At 42.9% G+C, this 14,525-nt stretch overlaps 1 protein-coding gene and 1 non-coding gene across 2 annotated transcripts in view; both read left to right on the top strand.

The window, feature by feature from the left end:
- Window positions 1–2,711: 2,711 nt before the first annotated feature.
- Window positions 2,712–2,793, top strand: TRNAL-AAG. The gene has a single exon. It is a non-coding gene; the product is annotated as a tRNA-Leu (tRNA).
- A 262-nt stretch (window positions 2,794–3,055) lies between these two features.
- The window catches only part of POLR3E (RNA polymerase III subunit E), a 41,175-nt gene continuing 29,705 nt past the window's right edge, over window positions 3,056–14,525 (top strand). Inside the window, exons 1-7 of the mRNA XM_032231193.1 lie at window positions 3,056–3,228; window positions 5,491–5,576; window positions 6,637–6,687; window positions 6,791–6,868; window positions 9,354–9,469; window positions 11,966–12,048; window positions 14,411–14,518. Coding sequence (XP_032087084.1) covers window positions 5,541–5,576; window positions 6,637–6,687; window positions 6,791–6,868; window positions 9,354–9,469; window positions 11,966–12,048; window positions 14,411–14,518 — 472 coding nt within the window. The 5' untranslated portion in view covers window positions 3,056–3,228; window positions 5,491–5,540. The remainder of the gene's footprint in view (window positions 3,229–5,490; window positions 5,577–6,636; window positions 6,688–6,790; window positions 6,869–9,353; window positions 9,470–11,965; window positions 12,049–14,410; window positions 14,519–14,525) is intronic.

Genomic DNA, 14,525 nt, shown 5'->3' with positions numbered 1-14,525 from the left:
CTATAAAACAAAACTTACAGAACAATTCACCGTGAACTGCGCATGCACCATCCCTAGAAAACATTTACAGAACAATTCAGTGAACTGCGCATGCACCATCCCTAGAAAACAACATTTACAGAACAATTCACAGTGAACTGCGCATGAGCAGTCCCTAGAAAACAAAACTTACTGAACAATTTACAGTGAACTGCGCATGCGCAGTCCCTAGAAAACAAAACTTACTGAACAATTTACAGTGAACTGCGCATGCGCAGTCCCTAGAAAACAAAACTTACTGAACAATTTACAGTGAACTGCGCATGCGCCATCCCTAGAAAACAAAACTTACAGAACAATTCACAGTGAACTGCGCATGAGCAGTCCCTAGAAAACAAAACTTACAGAACAATTCACAGTGAACTGCGCATGCGCAGTCCCTAGAAAACAAAATTTACAGAACAATTTACAGTGAACTGCGCATGCACCATCCCTAGAAAACAACATTTACAGAACAATTCACAGTGAACTGTGCATGCGCCGTCCCTAGAAAACATGGCGGCAGCCCAGCAGTGGCGAGGGAACTAGTTTGGTGGCGTGGTAGGCCTAGGTCGCAGAACTGAATTATTCTACCGGTTCTGCCGAACCGGGAGCAACTCCCCTCTGCTCGTAACCTCTTGGAGGATGATGAAATAATCTGCAATTTTCCCTTTCCAAATAAACTGAATCCTTTCCTGTGTATGCGTTGGGCAAGGAATTGTAAACAACGAATTTAATACGTACAGTACGTCACGTGAATTCACAGACAGTGGGGTTTTAAACGATTCTCTAAGCTGTGAAGGAGTTAAAACCTGCAGTTTGAGGGACTTCTAGAACAATAAAACGGATTCAGGATCTCCATCAATGGAGGGTTGGTGGGTTATCAGCCATGATGTCTGGTTCAACGCTTAGTGGCCACAAAAACTTACTCCAACCTGGTCTCTCCCCTAATCTGGTTCTTCAACCAGTACAGTGTCCCATACACTACTATGCGTCCGTCCATGTCGGTACTGGTCATTTCCCCAGTATTATGGACTTCTTAAAGGGAGCTGTGTCTTTACATCGATCGACTGACTCCTTATGTGCTATCAAATTGGTATTGGTGGGCATTGTGGTTGGTGGTGTGGCTCAGCGGTTAAAGACGCTGGGCTTGTCAGCTGGAAGGCCAGTAGCCCGCGTTCGAGACCCTGAGTGCCACGCGACCGGGTGAGCTCCCATCCTTGCTTCTCGGCTCCTACCAAACCTCGCAGTGGAAAAGCCTGCAAATGCGAGTAGATAAATAGGTACCACTAGCAATTTTTAAAGCATGCAAATGAGAGTAGATAAATAGGCACCACTAGCAGTTCGAAAGCATGCAAATGAGAGTAGATAAATAGGTACCACTAGCAGTTTGTCTGCAGAGATTTGCAGGGATGGACAAATTTGGGAAAGAAATAAAAGAAAAGGAGGAAACAGAATACTATATGGGACTGATGAAAGAAATGACCTTCTGGGTTCGGCTCCAAGTGTGGAAAAAGACACTGGAGACATGGAGGCTGCTTGGAAAGATGGTTTATTGTTGGACAGGGCCACATGGCTTGAGCCCTAAACAGAAAAGGTGATCACATGCTTCAATGTTGGTGGAGAAGAAGAGAAGGGCTGAGGGAGGGGCTTGCTAGGCTTTTTATAACCTGTTCAGTCCCACCTCTCTGTTTCCTGTTCCTGTGTAAGAAACGTATTCTGATTGGTTGTCAGACTCCCATGGGGCCATGCAGGGGCAACTCTCTAGGCTGTGTTTTGGTTGAGTTCTCAGATGCCATGTGGTCAGTTGGGGCCAATATTATCATGCTTTCCTGTAGCTGAAGGGGAGAACTCTTTATTATGTAAAGTGGACTACCTTGGCCTTCTTAATGGCCCATTGACAAAGTTGGGGTGGGCAGGAAGCTACAGGCAGCTATTCTGTCTTTTAAAACATGTTTCTTTCTTTTCACATCCAGAGAAATATTCTGCCTTTTCAATATTTCCTAGGATGTTTCATTTTTCTGGGAGAGGGCTGGATGATAACTTCCCACAAATTAAAAGGATTTTTTTTAAAAAAAATGCATTTGTCCATCTGCAGAGATTTGCAGAGATGGACAAATTTGCGAAAGAAATAAAAGAAAAGGAGGAAACAGAATATTATATGGGATGGAAGGAGTGGTACCAAACGGCACGAGGCTTAAGGAAAGACTATATGAAGGAGACAGAAATTAACAATGCATAGAGATGTACGAACGTGTGTAAATGGAAAGAAGGATTGCAAATTAAGGACTGTATATATAAATAGTATCCTATTTATAGAAAAAGGGAAGCTGAAATAAGTGGGGGGAGAAGTACATTTACAATGGATGCATACCAAGGTGGGAATGTTGTGCAGAAGGAAATTGCAAAAAATATATTTTTCTTTTGGTCTTTTTTTTTTAAAAAAAAAGTTTAATAAAATATTGTTTTTTTAAAATATATATATTTAGAAAAATAAAAATTGGCAGATGAGATTTCCGGCCAGATCCCGCATAGAATCAAGTTTCACTTTAAATCTGGACTCTTTAGAAGGGGAGGGAGGAGAAAGAGACAGGTCTAAAATTGGGAAGGGGGGGGGGAAGAGAAGGCAAAGAAATAAGAGAGAATTTTCGCAGCCATTGAATACCATGTGCAGCTTCCCTCTTTCTCCATAAGGTAGCGTGGCCGAGCGGTCTAAGGCGCTGGATTAAGGCTCCAGTCTCTTCGGGGGCGTGGGTTCGAATCCCACCGCTGCCAAATACTTTTTTTTTATTTAATATTTTTTTTGCAATTACAAATAAATGGGGGGTCTCTTTGCAAACGCCGCACCCCCGTGCACGCGCACAAACGGGCACGTCTGCACCGTTACAGCTCAAACACGCGAACCGCGATGTTGGGAGAGGCAGGCTCACAGCGCCCCCTGGCGTTCCCCTCCGCTCCCATCCTCCCGCGGTGGTGGGGAAGGCTTTTTGCGAGCATTATGGGTACGGGAGGCGGCCCCGACCCTTCCCACGTGCTTTGGAGGAGTTTCCCGCAACATGGCTGCGAGCTGAGAGCGAGAGGAGCCCGGGGCTTGCCGTGCACGTTGCAGCCCAGTTCAAGAAGAGGGTGGGGGGCCGATACCGGAGCCCCCCCTCCCCGCCTTTCCTCCTCCAGCCCATCCCAGGCTTTGCATGGTTTGCAACCAAAGCGGTGAGCATGCTTTGATCTTGGGAGGGTTTGCAAGGCCTGGGTGGGTGGGGGTGGGGTGAGTTGGGGGGGGTCTTTGGATTGCAGAGGTTAAAAGTCCCAAGTTGGGGGGGTGGGAGAGCCCCCTTTGCCCCTTCTGGGCCCTCCTCCCTCCCTGCCTTTCCAAGCCCTTGGGTGGATCATCCCTTCCCGGAAGAGAGAGAGATCCCGCCTGCTTCAACTAAGGAGCTATTCCTGGCCGTGTCCGGGATTTATTTTTTTGTTTTGCAAAGGTTGCATCATGTTAAGAAACTAACCTGGTTTCTTAAACCGGGTTAAAGACACCTTGGCATCGAACCCTGATCTAACCCTGATCAGGGCTGGGGAAAAACAGCAGCCCAGGATGTGGCTGCTTGCATTGGAATGGAATAGAAAGGAGAAGCAGAAGGAGAAGTAGGAATAGGAATAGGAAAAATAGAAGAATAGAAAAAAAGAATTAGAAATAGGAATGGAATAGGAATAGGAAGAAGAAGAATAGAAGAATTAGAAATAGGAATGGAATAGGAAGAAGAAGTAGAAATAGGAATGGAATAGGAAGAAGAAGAAGAATAGAAGAAGAAGAATTATAAATGGGAATAGAATAGGAATAGGAAGAAGAAGAAGAATAGAAGAAGAATTAGAAATAGGAATGGAATCGGAAGAAAAAGAATTATAAATAGGAATGGAATAGGAAGAAGAAGAATAGAATAAGAAATAGAAATAGGAATGGAATAGGAAGAAAAAGAATTAGAAATAGGAATGGAATAGGAATAGGAAGAAGAAGAAGAATAGAAGAAGAATTAGAAATAGGAATGGAATCGGAAGAAAAAGAATTATAAATAGAAATGGAATAGGAAGAAAAAGAATAGAATAAGAAATAGGAATAGGAATGGAATAGGAAGAAAAAGAATTAGAAATAGGAATGGAATAGGAAGAAGAAGAATAGAATAAGAATTAGGAATAGGAAGAAGAAGAAGAAGAAGAAGAAGAAGAAGAAGAAATAATAGGAATGGAATAGGAAGAAAAAGTAGAATTAGAAATAGGAATGGAATAGGAAGAAGAAGAAGAATAGAATAAGAATTATAAATAGGAATGGAATAGGAACAGGAAGAAGAAGAATAGAAGAATTGGAAATAGAAATGGAATAGGAAGAAGAAGAAGAAGAATAGAAGAAGAATTAGAATAAGAAATAGAATAGGAATGGCATGGCATGGCATGGCATGGGATAGAATTCTTTATTGGCCAAGTGTGATTGGACACCCAAGGAATTTGTCTTTGGTGCAGATGCTCTCAGTGTACATAAAGAAAAATAAAATAGAATACATTCATCAAGAATCACAAGATACAACACGTAGTGATATAGTCATAGGTTACTAATAAGCAATCAAATCATACTAGGAAACAAATCAAACAATATAAATTGTAAAGATACAAGCAACATGGTTATAGTCATAAGTAGAAAAGGACATGGGTAATAGGAAAGATGAGAAGAATAGTAATACAGGCTTAATAAATTATTGACTGTTGGGAATTAGTTGTTAAGCAGAGTGATGGCATTTGGGGAAAAACCGTCCTTGTGTCTAGTTGTTCTGGTGTGCAAAGCTCTATAGCCTCGTTTTGAGGGTAGGAGTTGAAACAATTTATGCCCAGGATGTGAGGGGTCTGTAGATATTTTCTCAGCCCTCTTTTTGACTCCTGCAGTACACAGGTCCTCAACGGAAGGCAGGTTGGTAGTAATTGGCTCAGCCGAGAGAAGCTAAACCAAGAAGCAGTTCTCATTTTGGTAGGAAGGTTTGTGGTTGTGATTGTGTGTTACACAAGTGGGTGTGTTCCTTGGGAGAGGGAGTCCTCACTTAGTGACCAAAGTTGCAAAGTGACACTGAAAAAAGGGACTTGGGACTGTTCCCCTCCCCCACCACGCTTATAACCATTGCAGCATCCTCATTATTCAGCCAATTTAACGTTCGGATGCTTGACACCTGATTCGCATTTACGATGGTTGCAGCACCCCTGGGTTATGTGTGATCCTCTTTTGCGACCTTCTGACGGGCGGAGTCAAAGGGGAAGCCAGATTCACGTAACAACCGTGTTCCTGACTTCACAACTGCAGTGATTCGCTTAACAACAGAAATTTGGGGCTCGATTGGGGTCGTAAGTCGAGAACTGCCTCTATGTTGTTGGTTGCCTTTTATGTGAAAGCTTTGTTTGAAGAGATCAGAATTGTGATGGTTGTGTGTTTTGTTTTAGGTTTTTAACGCAAAGCAACACCGCGAGGCCAATTTTCTTTCAATGCTACTATGGCCAATGAGGAAGATGACCCTATTATACAAGAGGCAAGTAGTGCATTTTTTTTAAAAAAAAAAATAATAATTTTTACTATTTACTAGCTGATACTCGTTCCCCGGGTATTTATTTGTAGGAGGGAACTGTCCGGACCAAACGTAATTTCGAATGTTGGATTTTCCGCCTTACCTGAGGGAGTTCCCTTGTGGAATACTGTGAAGCCGTTACCGTGGCAACTCCACTCCGCTGTACAGTAGAATCCATTTGAAGGCACAACAGGCTGTATCTTAACAGAACACACACCCCAAGGGGTGTTAGGGGTGTCTTATCCCCCGCAGTTTATTTTTTCCCAGAGAGTAAGTCATCTGCGTACCAAGTTTGGTTGAAATTGCTTGAGGCGTTCCAGAGTTATGCCGGAACATACACACATAGTCATTTTTGTAAATATAGATTGTAGCTTTTCCTCCTGTAGAAAATATACATATATATCCTTAGCAGCCCTTTGAAATTACGAAGGTTACGAAGTAAAAATCCTTTTTCAAACTCCCTGCTTCAATTATGCCAGCTTTCTTGCATTTCAGGAAAAAAAGGTTTCCAATTTATTATGTATTCCCTTTATTTTTATACCGATGCATCATTTTTCTAGTTGTTTTGATGCACTGATTTATTCTTTTGGCAATTGTAATTTTGGGTGAGACACCTTAAGGTGTTAGTTGTTCCCGAGGGTAGCGCTCATCTCCGTTTCAAAGCCAAAGAGCCAGCGCCGTCCAAAGACGTCTCTGTGGTCATGTGGCCGGCATGACTCAATGCCAAAGGCGCACGGAACGCTGTTCCCTTCCCACCAAAGGTGGTTCCTATTTTGCTACTTGCATTTTTTACGTGCTTTCGAACTGCTAGGTTGGCAGAAGCTGGGACAAGTCACGGGAGCTCACTCCGTTACGCGGCGCCAGGGATTCGAACCGCCAAACTGCCGACCTTTCTGATCGACAAGCTCAGCGTCTTAGCCACTGAGCCACCACATCCCATATACCTTATGATGGGTCAAAATCAAAGATCCAGTAGGTAAAATAAAAAATAATCTTGAAATATGTCTTCTGTATTTTTTGCTAGATTGATGTCTACCTGGCTAAAAGTCTATCGGAAAAACTGTATCTATTCCAGGTATATATATATATATTTTCCATGCAAGTTTTTTTTAAAAAGAAAAACCGCTGAAAGGGTCTTTTAAAAGCTAACTGAAGTTGCGTCTTGAAATTCGTTGCAGTATCCTATTCGTCCGGCTTCGATGACTTACAATGAGGTTACTCATCTCTCGGCGAAGATCAAACCGAAGCAACAGAAGGTTGGATGCCACTTTAAAACCTTTTTAAAAAAAAAAATTAAAAGGTTGTTTCAAAACTTAAGATGAAGTTTTAATGGTGGGGAGAAACCATTTGGTTTAAACCTTTCTAAGAATCTGTTATCCCACTGTTATTAGAAATTTCAATTTCTTGCTGGACTAAAGTGGTGGTAAGGTCAGAAAATCTGTTGTCCTTCCTGTATTTTGGATTATCGTTTATACCTTGTCCTGAGCACAACAGCCAATAACGAAGGATTGAAATGAATTATAATTCAAAATAAGTGAAGGTTCAAGATTGTTCAACCCTGGTGTGATGGCTAAAAGATAGTAAAGGTTTGTTTAGAAATAACGGAATAAAATGTAATGTTGGTTGCTTAGAATTGGTACTTAATGTTTCCCTCTTTTTTTGGTTATTATTTTTATTTATTTATACAATCATATCATCTTTGCAGCACATCTTACATCTTTTACATATCCATTGTGTTTCCTTTATCAATACATATATATCTTATATAACTATATCCATATCTATATACATATTTTGTACGTACTTTATACATTTGATCCTCTCATATTTCTTACTCCACCTACAATCTATCTTGTGTTTCCCCCTCTTATTGATTCTGCGGTTTTGTATTCGTTTTGTAGTTTCTTGATCTTTCTTCTTCTCTTTGTTACTATCCTGTTTTTTTTCTTTTTTTCCTCTAACCAATTATACGATAAGTCCCATACTACGTAGTAATCGGATTCTTCTTTGTCTTTTAGCTCTTTTATAAGCCTGTCCATTTCAGTTAATTCCAATTTTTTTATCACATTATCTTCTGTTGGTGTGTGTATGTTTTTCCCAATTGTGTGCATACGAGATTCTTGCTGTTTCTCATTAAGCCATGTCCTGTGTCAGGGTTCCAGGTAACACCCCCAATGAAAGGAAACTCCGAGGCTTAAAGTTCCATTTTATTAGAGATGTCATGTTGGCACATCTGGGGAAACCCAAATTTGAAAGCTTCCAGGTTTTTCCCCACCCAATTGAAAGTCCAAGCCCTTTCCCCTGCACCCCCATGTCCATCCCATAGCCCAATCAATCACCATCCCAGCTGGAGATGCCTCCAGGCACACCACTCCAGGTGCAGGGCAAGATATCCTTGACTCTCTGAGAAAGGAATGTTATTTTGAGTATAGATCTCCCATACTCCATATCATTCCCCTTCCGAATTCCCCACAGCAGTAAAAGTGGCAGGCCAGAAGTCCCATTCCATAGATGGCTTCCACGCCTGACACTTTGCTTATAAAGGTACTTTATGAAGCACATCTAATTGGATGAGTTGATGGAACATGTAGAGACAAACTATGGTTTTGAAACCAGAATAACTAGTTTTTGTTTTTTTTGATGTATCAGGCCAAGCAAAAGCTATTGTGGTTTTTCACTAAGTGTGACTCTCCACAGTGATGAATATTGTCTCAAAATAGTAATGCTGTGCACACTGACACCCAGTCTTAACTTTTCCAAAAACAGGTAGGATTCTTTTGATCAAACCAAGCATTATTTAAATTTATTGGCCATTCAACTCTCGTTCTCAAAGGCTTATTTGCTCAGGGATAAAATAGATAGGTTTGTGATCTGTGATAACTTTCAAAGAAGCACTCGATCTGAAGGATTTGTGTATAAATACAAGATGGGATATAACAAAGATCATTTGTTGTATTTTAAGTGTGAGTGATAAGTTATTAATGTTGATATGCGTACTTAAAAAAATGAAAATCATTTCTTTATATTTTTATTTTCTTTGGCAACATTACTCTTTAGTTTTCTATTTTTCTTTGGATTCGTGATAACTTTTTCTACTTTTTTGTCCTCCTATTTTGTATTATTGCTATTTATTAAATTTGTATTCGCTTTTATCTTTTTACATCTGATCTTGAATAAAATTATTATTTAAAGGAAAAGTTTATTCATCCCTCCAGGGTTTAATATACCCAATCTGCTATTTAAATACGCAGTGTCAGGGTTCCAACCAAGGCTTTAATTAAATCATGAGCCGCGAGCCAAGCTTCAAAAGAAATCCAGCTATTTATTAGGAGTGTCACGTCTGCACTTCCAAGTGAAGCCAACTCTGACTCCACAAAATTTATGTTCCAGCTCTGATCCTGTTTCCCCCCACCCCCCACCCCAAGGTGTGCCATCAGTCTCATTCTCCAAAGAAGCAATTTTCTCGGTTGTAGAGATCACTCCCCTCTGGCCACTGTGGATAACCGCGGAGAGAGCCTTGACAGAGATATGACTGGAATGTGCTTTTGTTTTGACTGACTCTGCTGCCTCGCCACAGCTGCAGAGTTCGTTTTCCCATCCCCCTTGCCTATGGCAACTTGAGATGCTTTTTCCAAGTTGACAAGGCAGCTTGTGTCTCATTTTTACCAAATTCGGCAGTTTTTATGAAGGGTTGCGTTTACTCACTCTGCTGAGCTGATCGGACCACCTGTTCTTATTCAGGTTGAACTGGAAATGGCCATTGACACGTCGAACTCCAACTACTGTCGAAGCAAAGGGGAACAAATTGCCCTCAACGTAGACGGCACCTGTACGGACGAGACCAACACTTACTCATCGTAAGTATTGCCTTTGCATTGAGGCCCGGGTTCAACTGGGTGGAATCCCCATCTTGGTCAGGGTTTTTTAATTGGGAGGTTGATACACAATAATAGAGTTGGAAGGGACCTTTTGAGGTCTTCTAGTCCAACCACCCCTTCCTCAAGCAGGAAACCCTATGCAATTCCAGACAAAGGGTCATCCAATCTCTTCTTCAAAACCTCCAGTGATGGAGCAACCTTCAACTTCTAGAGGCAAGCAGTTCCCCTGGTTAATTGCTCTCACCCTTAGGAAATTTCTCCTTAAGTTCTTGGTTGCTTCTCTCCTTGATTAGTTTCCACCCATTGCTTCTTGTTCTATAGTTAGGTGCCCTGGAGAATAGTTTGACTCCCTCTTCTTTGATGCAGCCCCTGAGATATTGGAAGACTGCTATCATGTCTCCCCTTGTCCTTCTTTTCATCAAAGTAGACATACCCAATAAACACATTAAGCATTTTCCTCCTCCCTTTCTGCGTACACCGAGGTATTTTGTCTATGATCACATATTTGCAGAAAAGATTATATCAATGGATAGTCAACTAAGCCCCGTAGAAGAGGAAAATACTAGAATAGCAATAGCAATAGCAGTTAGACTTATATACCGCTTCATAGGGCTTTCAGCCCTCTCTAAGGGGTTTACAGAGTCAGCATATCGCCCCCACAGTCTGGGTCCTCATTTCACCCACCTCGGAAGGATGGAAGGCTGAGTCAACCTTGAGCCGGTGAGATTTGAACAGCCGAATTGCAGATAACAGTCAGCTGAAGTGGCCTGCAGTACTGCACCCTAGCCACTGCGTCACTGCTGCTACCATGTCACCTCTTATCCTTCTTTGCCTTAAAGTGGACATATCCAATGTTGCAACTGTTCTTCGTATGTTTTAGCCTCCAATCCCCTAATCTTCGTTACTTCCCTCTGCAATCTACCCAGAGCCAGGATGGCGAATCTATGGCATGGGTGCCAAAGGTGGCACGCAGGGCCCTCTCTGTGGGCACGCACACCATCAGCAGCTGCTCTTCTGGTTTCTGGAGCGGCCGTGCGCACCGGCCAGCTGGTCTTGGCAGGTGCCAGAGCCCCTGAAAACGGCCCCCAAAATTGCCTGAAAAAAACAGGCATGCATGCTCTAGCCAGCTGGTCTTTGTGTTTCCTGTGCTTGGGTGCATGCACACACGTGTTCCGCTTTTGTGCACTCTGGGCCGAAAAGGTTCGCCATCACTGACCTTGTGAGTCTTTTAGGAAGTCCTCAGGTTATGACCATCATTGAGGTTTGCGATGTGAGCTCCCCCTCTTTCGTTTGAGTTGTTTGCCCTACTAAATGAGCCAGACAGGAAAGACAACACAATGAGTTAATTCTATTTTATTGTAATGCTACATTAATGGAATCTTGAGCAAGTCTGAAAGTACAAATCCCTCCCTCCCATTTTACCCTCTGAGAAGTTAGGGAGGGACCCATCTGAACTTCCGTTCTTCACCCGTTATACAACTGCAGGCTATAATCCTGTTGTCAGCGTTCCAAGTATCATGCAGAATTAACTCAGAGTTCAAGGCAAAACGATCCTTATAGTTCCAATTTAATAAGTTGGACAACTTAGCACATCTGTGTAATCTCAATTCTGGAAGCTATTATTATTATTATTATTATTAATAATAATAATAATAATAATAATAATAATAATATTTATAGGCCGCCCAATCCCGCAGGACTCTGGGCAGCTTACAAAGCGAAAGAAAAAAAAGAATGGAGAAAAAAGAAAAAGAAAAAGAATTTAAAATTCACAACACACATTCGTTCTAGTCGTGGCTGGACCGTTCAATAAGGTCAACAGCCCCAGGCCTGCCGGAAGGGCCAGGTTTTAACAGCCTTCCTGAAGACCATGAGAGTGGGCAAGGTCCGGACCTCTGGAAATAGCTGATTCCAAAGGGTCGGAGCAGCCACAGAGAAGGCTCTTCTCCGGGGGCCCGCCAGTCGGCACTGACTGGCTGATGGCATCCGAAGGAGGCCCATCCTGTGGGATCTTATCGGCCATTGGAAGGTATGTGGCAGTAGGCGGTCTCATAGGTACGCTGGTCCTAAGCCATGTAGGGCTTTACATCGGATTCCCACCCAGTTGAAAGTTCATGATCTTGCCCCCACACCCACAAATCCATCACATGGTCCAATTTTCTTCTTCCACGCTGGCATCTCCACCCAGCTGGTTCTGGTCAGGTGCAGAGGTGCGGAGACAAAAGATGACCTTGGGCTTCTAGAAAAGAAAGACAACAACACATTCCACCATTCTACTCCTTTCTATTCCCCCCTCCCAACTACTCACTAATGAAACAGCATAATGAAATAAGAGAGTGTGTGGCAGGCCAAAGATCCGAAAAGGGATATAACTGCAGGCCTGGCGCCTGTCTTATCTGACCGTTGTCTCTTATGGTCTCCCAAGATCATTCCCACCTGCCCTTTCACTGAGGTCTTCTGTTCCATGTTTTCCAGGAAGTTGATGGACAAGCAGACGTTCTGTTCCTCGCAAACCACCAGCAACATTTCACGCTACGCTGCTGCTATCTACAAAAGAGGTGAGTTGTTAATGCCCTGCCTTTGTGGCTTCCCAAAATAAACTATTTTTGTTTTAAAAAGGCCCCACAAATCTTCGGATTTCTGGTGCAAAATGGAGCATCCAAGCTAGCAATGGAGTTCATTCACAGACTGCATTTTTTTTTTAATAAATATTTTTTATTTTCATTTTCATAACACACACTCACATGTATACTATACATAGCCCGTATCATATAGTATTAAATAATAATTGCATCAGTTCCTCTTGTCAACAATGCCCAGAGAAATAGAAACCCATTATAGCTCTTCTGCTCTCCATACACCTCTTTCTTCTACCACCCTCCAACTTTCTATCTTCCCTCCATCATCCTTTTCTACTCTACTTCCCCTCCCTTTCTACTGCTCCTCTCTCTACAATCCACTCCTTCTCATCTTCCCCCCTTACCCTCTCTCCTATCCTTCTCTTCCCATCTTTCTTCTCCCTTCTGTTTCCCACTCCTCCTCTCATTGGTGTATTTCCGCTACATGTCAATATGCTTAACATATCCTAGTTTTAAAGAAATAATAATAATAGTAATGAAAATATAAGAGAAAACAGTATACATGTGGGGTCAAATTACATTAAAATCCAACATGTCTCGTCAAACCTGATATATATCCCTCCCCCCCCCCGGTTCCACCACAAAACCGCGCTCAACTAAACCACATCCGACTAAACCGCGTCGCTGACATCATCAAAAGGGCGACAACAGCGCAGAGACAGAAGCACGCTGTAAACCTTAAACCTAAAATTAACACCTAAACCTAACCCCCCTAAACCTAACCCTTAACCTAACCCTTACCTTAAGTTGAATCGGCTTGCTTTCAAAGCGCTATTTAAAGCGCCCTTCTTTCTCCGCGCTGGCTGTTGTTGCCTTGTTGATGACAACAGCAACGCGGTTTAATCGGGCGCAGCTTGGTCGAGCGCGGTTTTGACGGGTCACGCTCCCCCCCAACACCCCCCAACCTCCCTCCCCCCGACTTCCCAGAACCGTATAGATTTTTAACAAAAACAGTCTAAAATATATTGGAAAAAAGAATAAGAAATTGATAACATCTTTACATTGAACTTAGCTCCTCCTTGCTAAACTAACTTTAAACAATTTAAATCATAGACTGCATTTTCAGAGGGTTACTAAACAGCTGCGTTTTTACGACACCTCCAACCCCATCAGTATCTAACCAGGTTTAGCAGGTGGAATGAATGTAGCTGCCTAGTTTACCGCCGTTCTACCTGAGCAGAATTGTTGTTAGTGCAACGCACAGAAGGCGGGAATCTTTGCTTTGTCATTACACCCAAATTCCATCTCCCTGGGAGCGGCCTTTGTTTTAGAGCAGGGTTTCTCCCCTCATCTAGTTTAAGATGTTTTTTCTTCAACTCTCAGAATTGCTCAGGCAGCATAGGTGGACTTCAACTCCCAGAATTCCCCAGTTAACATAGGTGGACCTCAACTCCCAGAATTCCTCAGCCAGGATAGGTGGACCTCAACTCCCAGAATTCCTCAGGCAGCATAGGTGGACCTCAACTCCCAGAATTCCTCAGGCAGCATAGTTGGACCTCAACTCCCAGAATTCCCCAGTTAACAGGTGAACCTCAACTCCCAGAATTCCTCAGGCAGCATAGGTGGACTTCAACTCCCAGAATTCCTCAGTCAGCATAGGTGGACCTCAACTCCCAGAATTCCTCAGGCAGCATAGGTGGGCTTCAACTCCCAGAATTCCTCAGGCAGCATAAGTGGACTTCAACTCCCAGAATTCCTCAGGCAGCATAGGTGGACTTCAACTCCCAGAATTCCTCAGGCAGCATAGGTGGACTTCAACTCCCAGAATTCCTTAGCCAGCATAAGTGGACCTCAACTCCCAGAATTCCTCAGTCAGCATAGGTGGACTTCAACTCTCTGAATTCCTCAGTCAGCATAAGTGGACCTCAACTCCCAGAATTCCTCAGGCAGCATAGGTGGACCTCAACTTCCAGAATTCCCCAGTTAACATAGGTGAATCTCAACTCCCAGAATTCCTCAAGCAGCATAGGTGGACTTCAACTCCCAGAATTCCTCAGGCAGCATAGGTGGACCTCAATTCCCAGAATTCCTCAGTCAGCATAGGTGGACTTCAACTCCCAGAATTCCTCAGCCAGCATGCATGGACTTCCTCTTCTCAGCCAGCAATACCTACTGCGGAATTCTGGGCGATGGAGTCCACACATCTTTAAAATTGTTGGGCTAGAGAAATGCTGTTTTAGATCCACTCTCTGCTATTTCTCTTATCCTTACCAACCAATTCCGTTGTATTTAAGTACAATGACAATACAGATGACACTTATCCTGCTTTATTCTGTTGCAGGGGAGCTTCACCTGACTCCGTTGCATGGGATCCTGCAAATGCGGCCAAGTTTTGCCTACTTGGACAAAGCGGATGCCAAATACCGAGAACGCGAAGCTGCTAACGAGCGTAAGTA

Source organism: Thamnophis elegans, chromosome 14 (assembly GCF_009769535.1).
Source record: "Thamnophis elegans isolate rThaEle1 chromosome 14, rThaEle1.pri, whole genome shotgun sequence".
Taxonomy (NCBI): domain Eukaryota; kingdom Metazoa; phylum Chordata; class Lepidosauria; order Squamata; family Colubridae; genus Thamnophis; species Thamnophis elegans.
The sequence above is the reverse complement of the archived record's forward strand: the minus strand, read 5'-3'. Positions and strand labels throughout refer to the sequence as shown.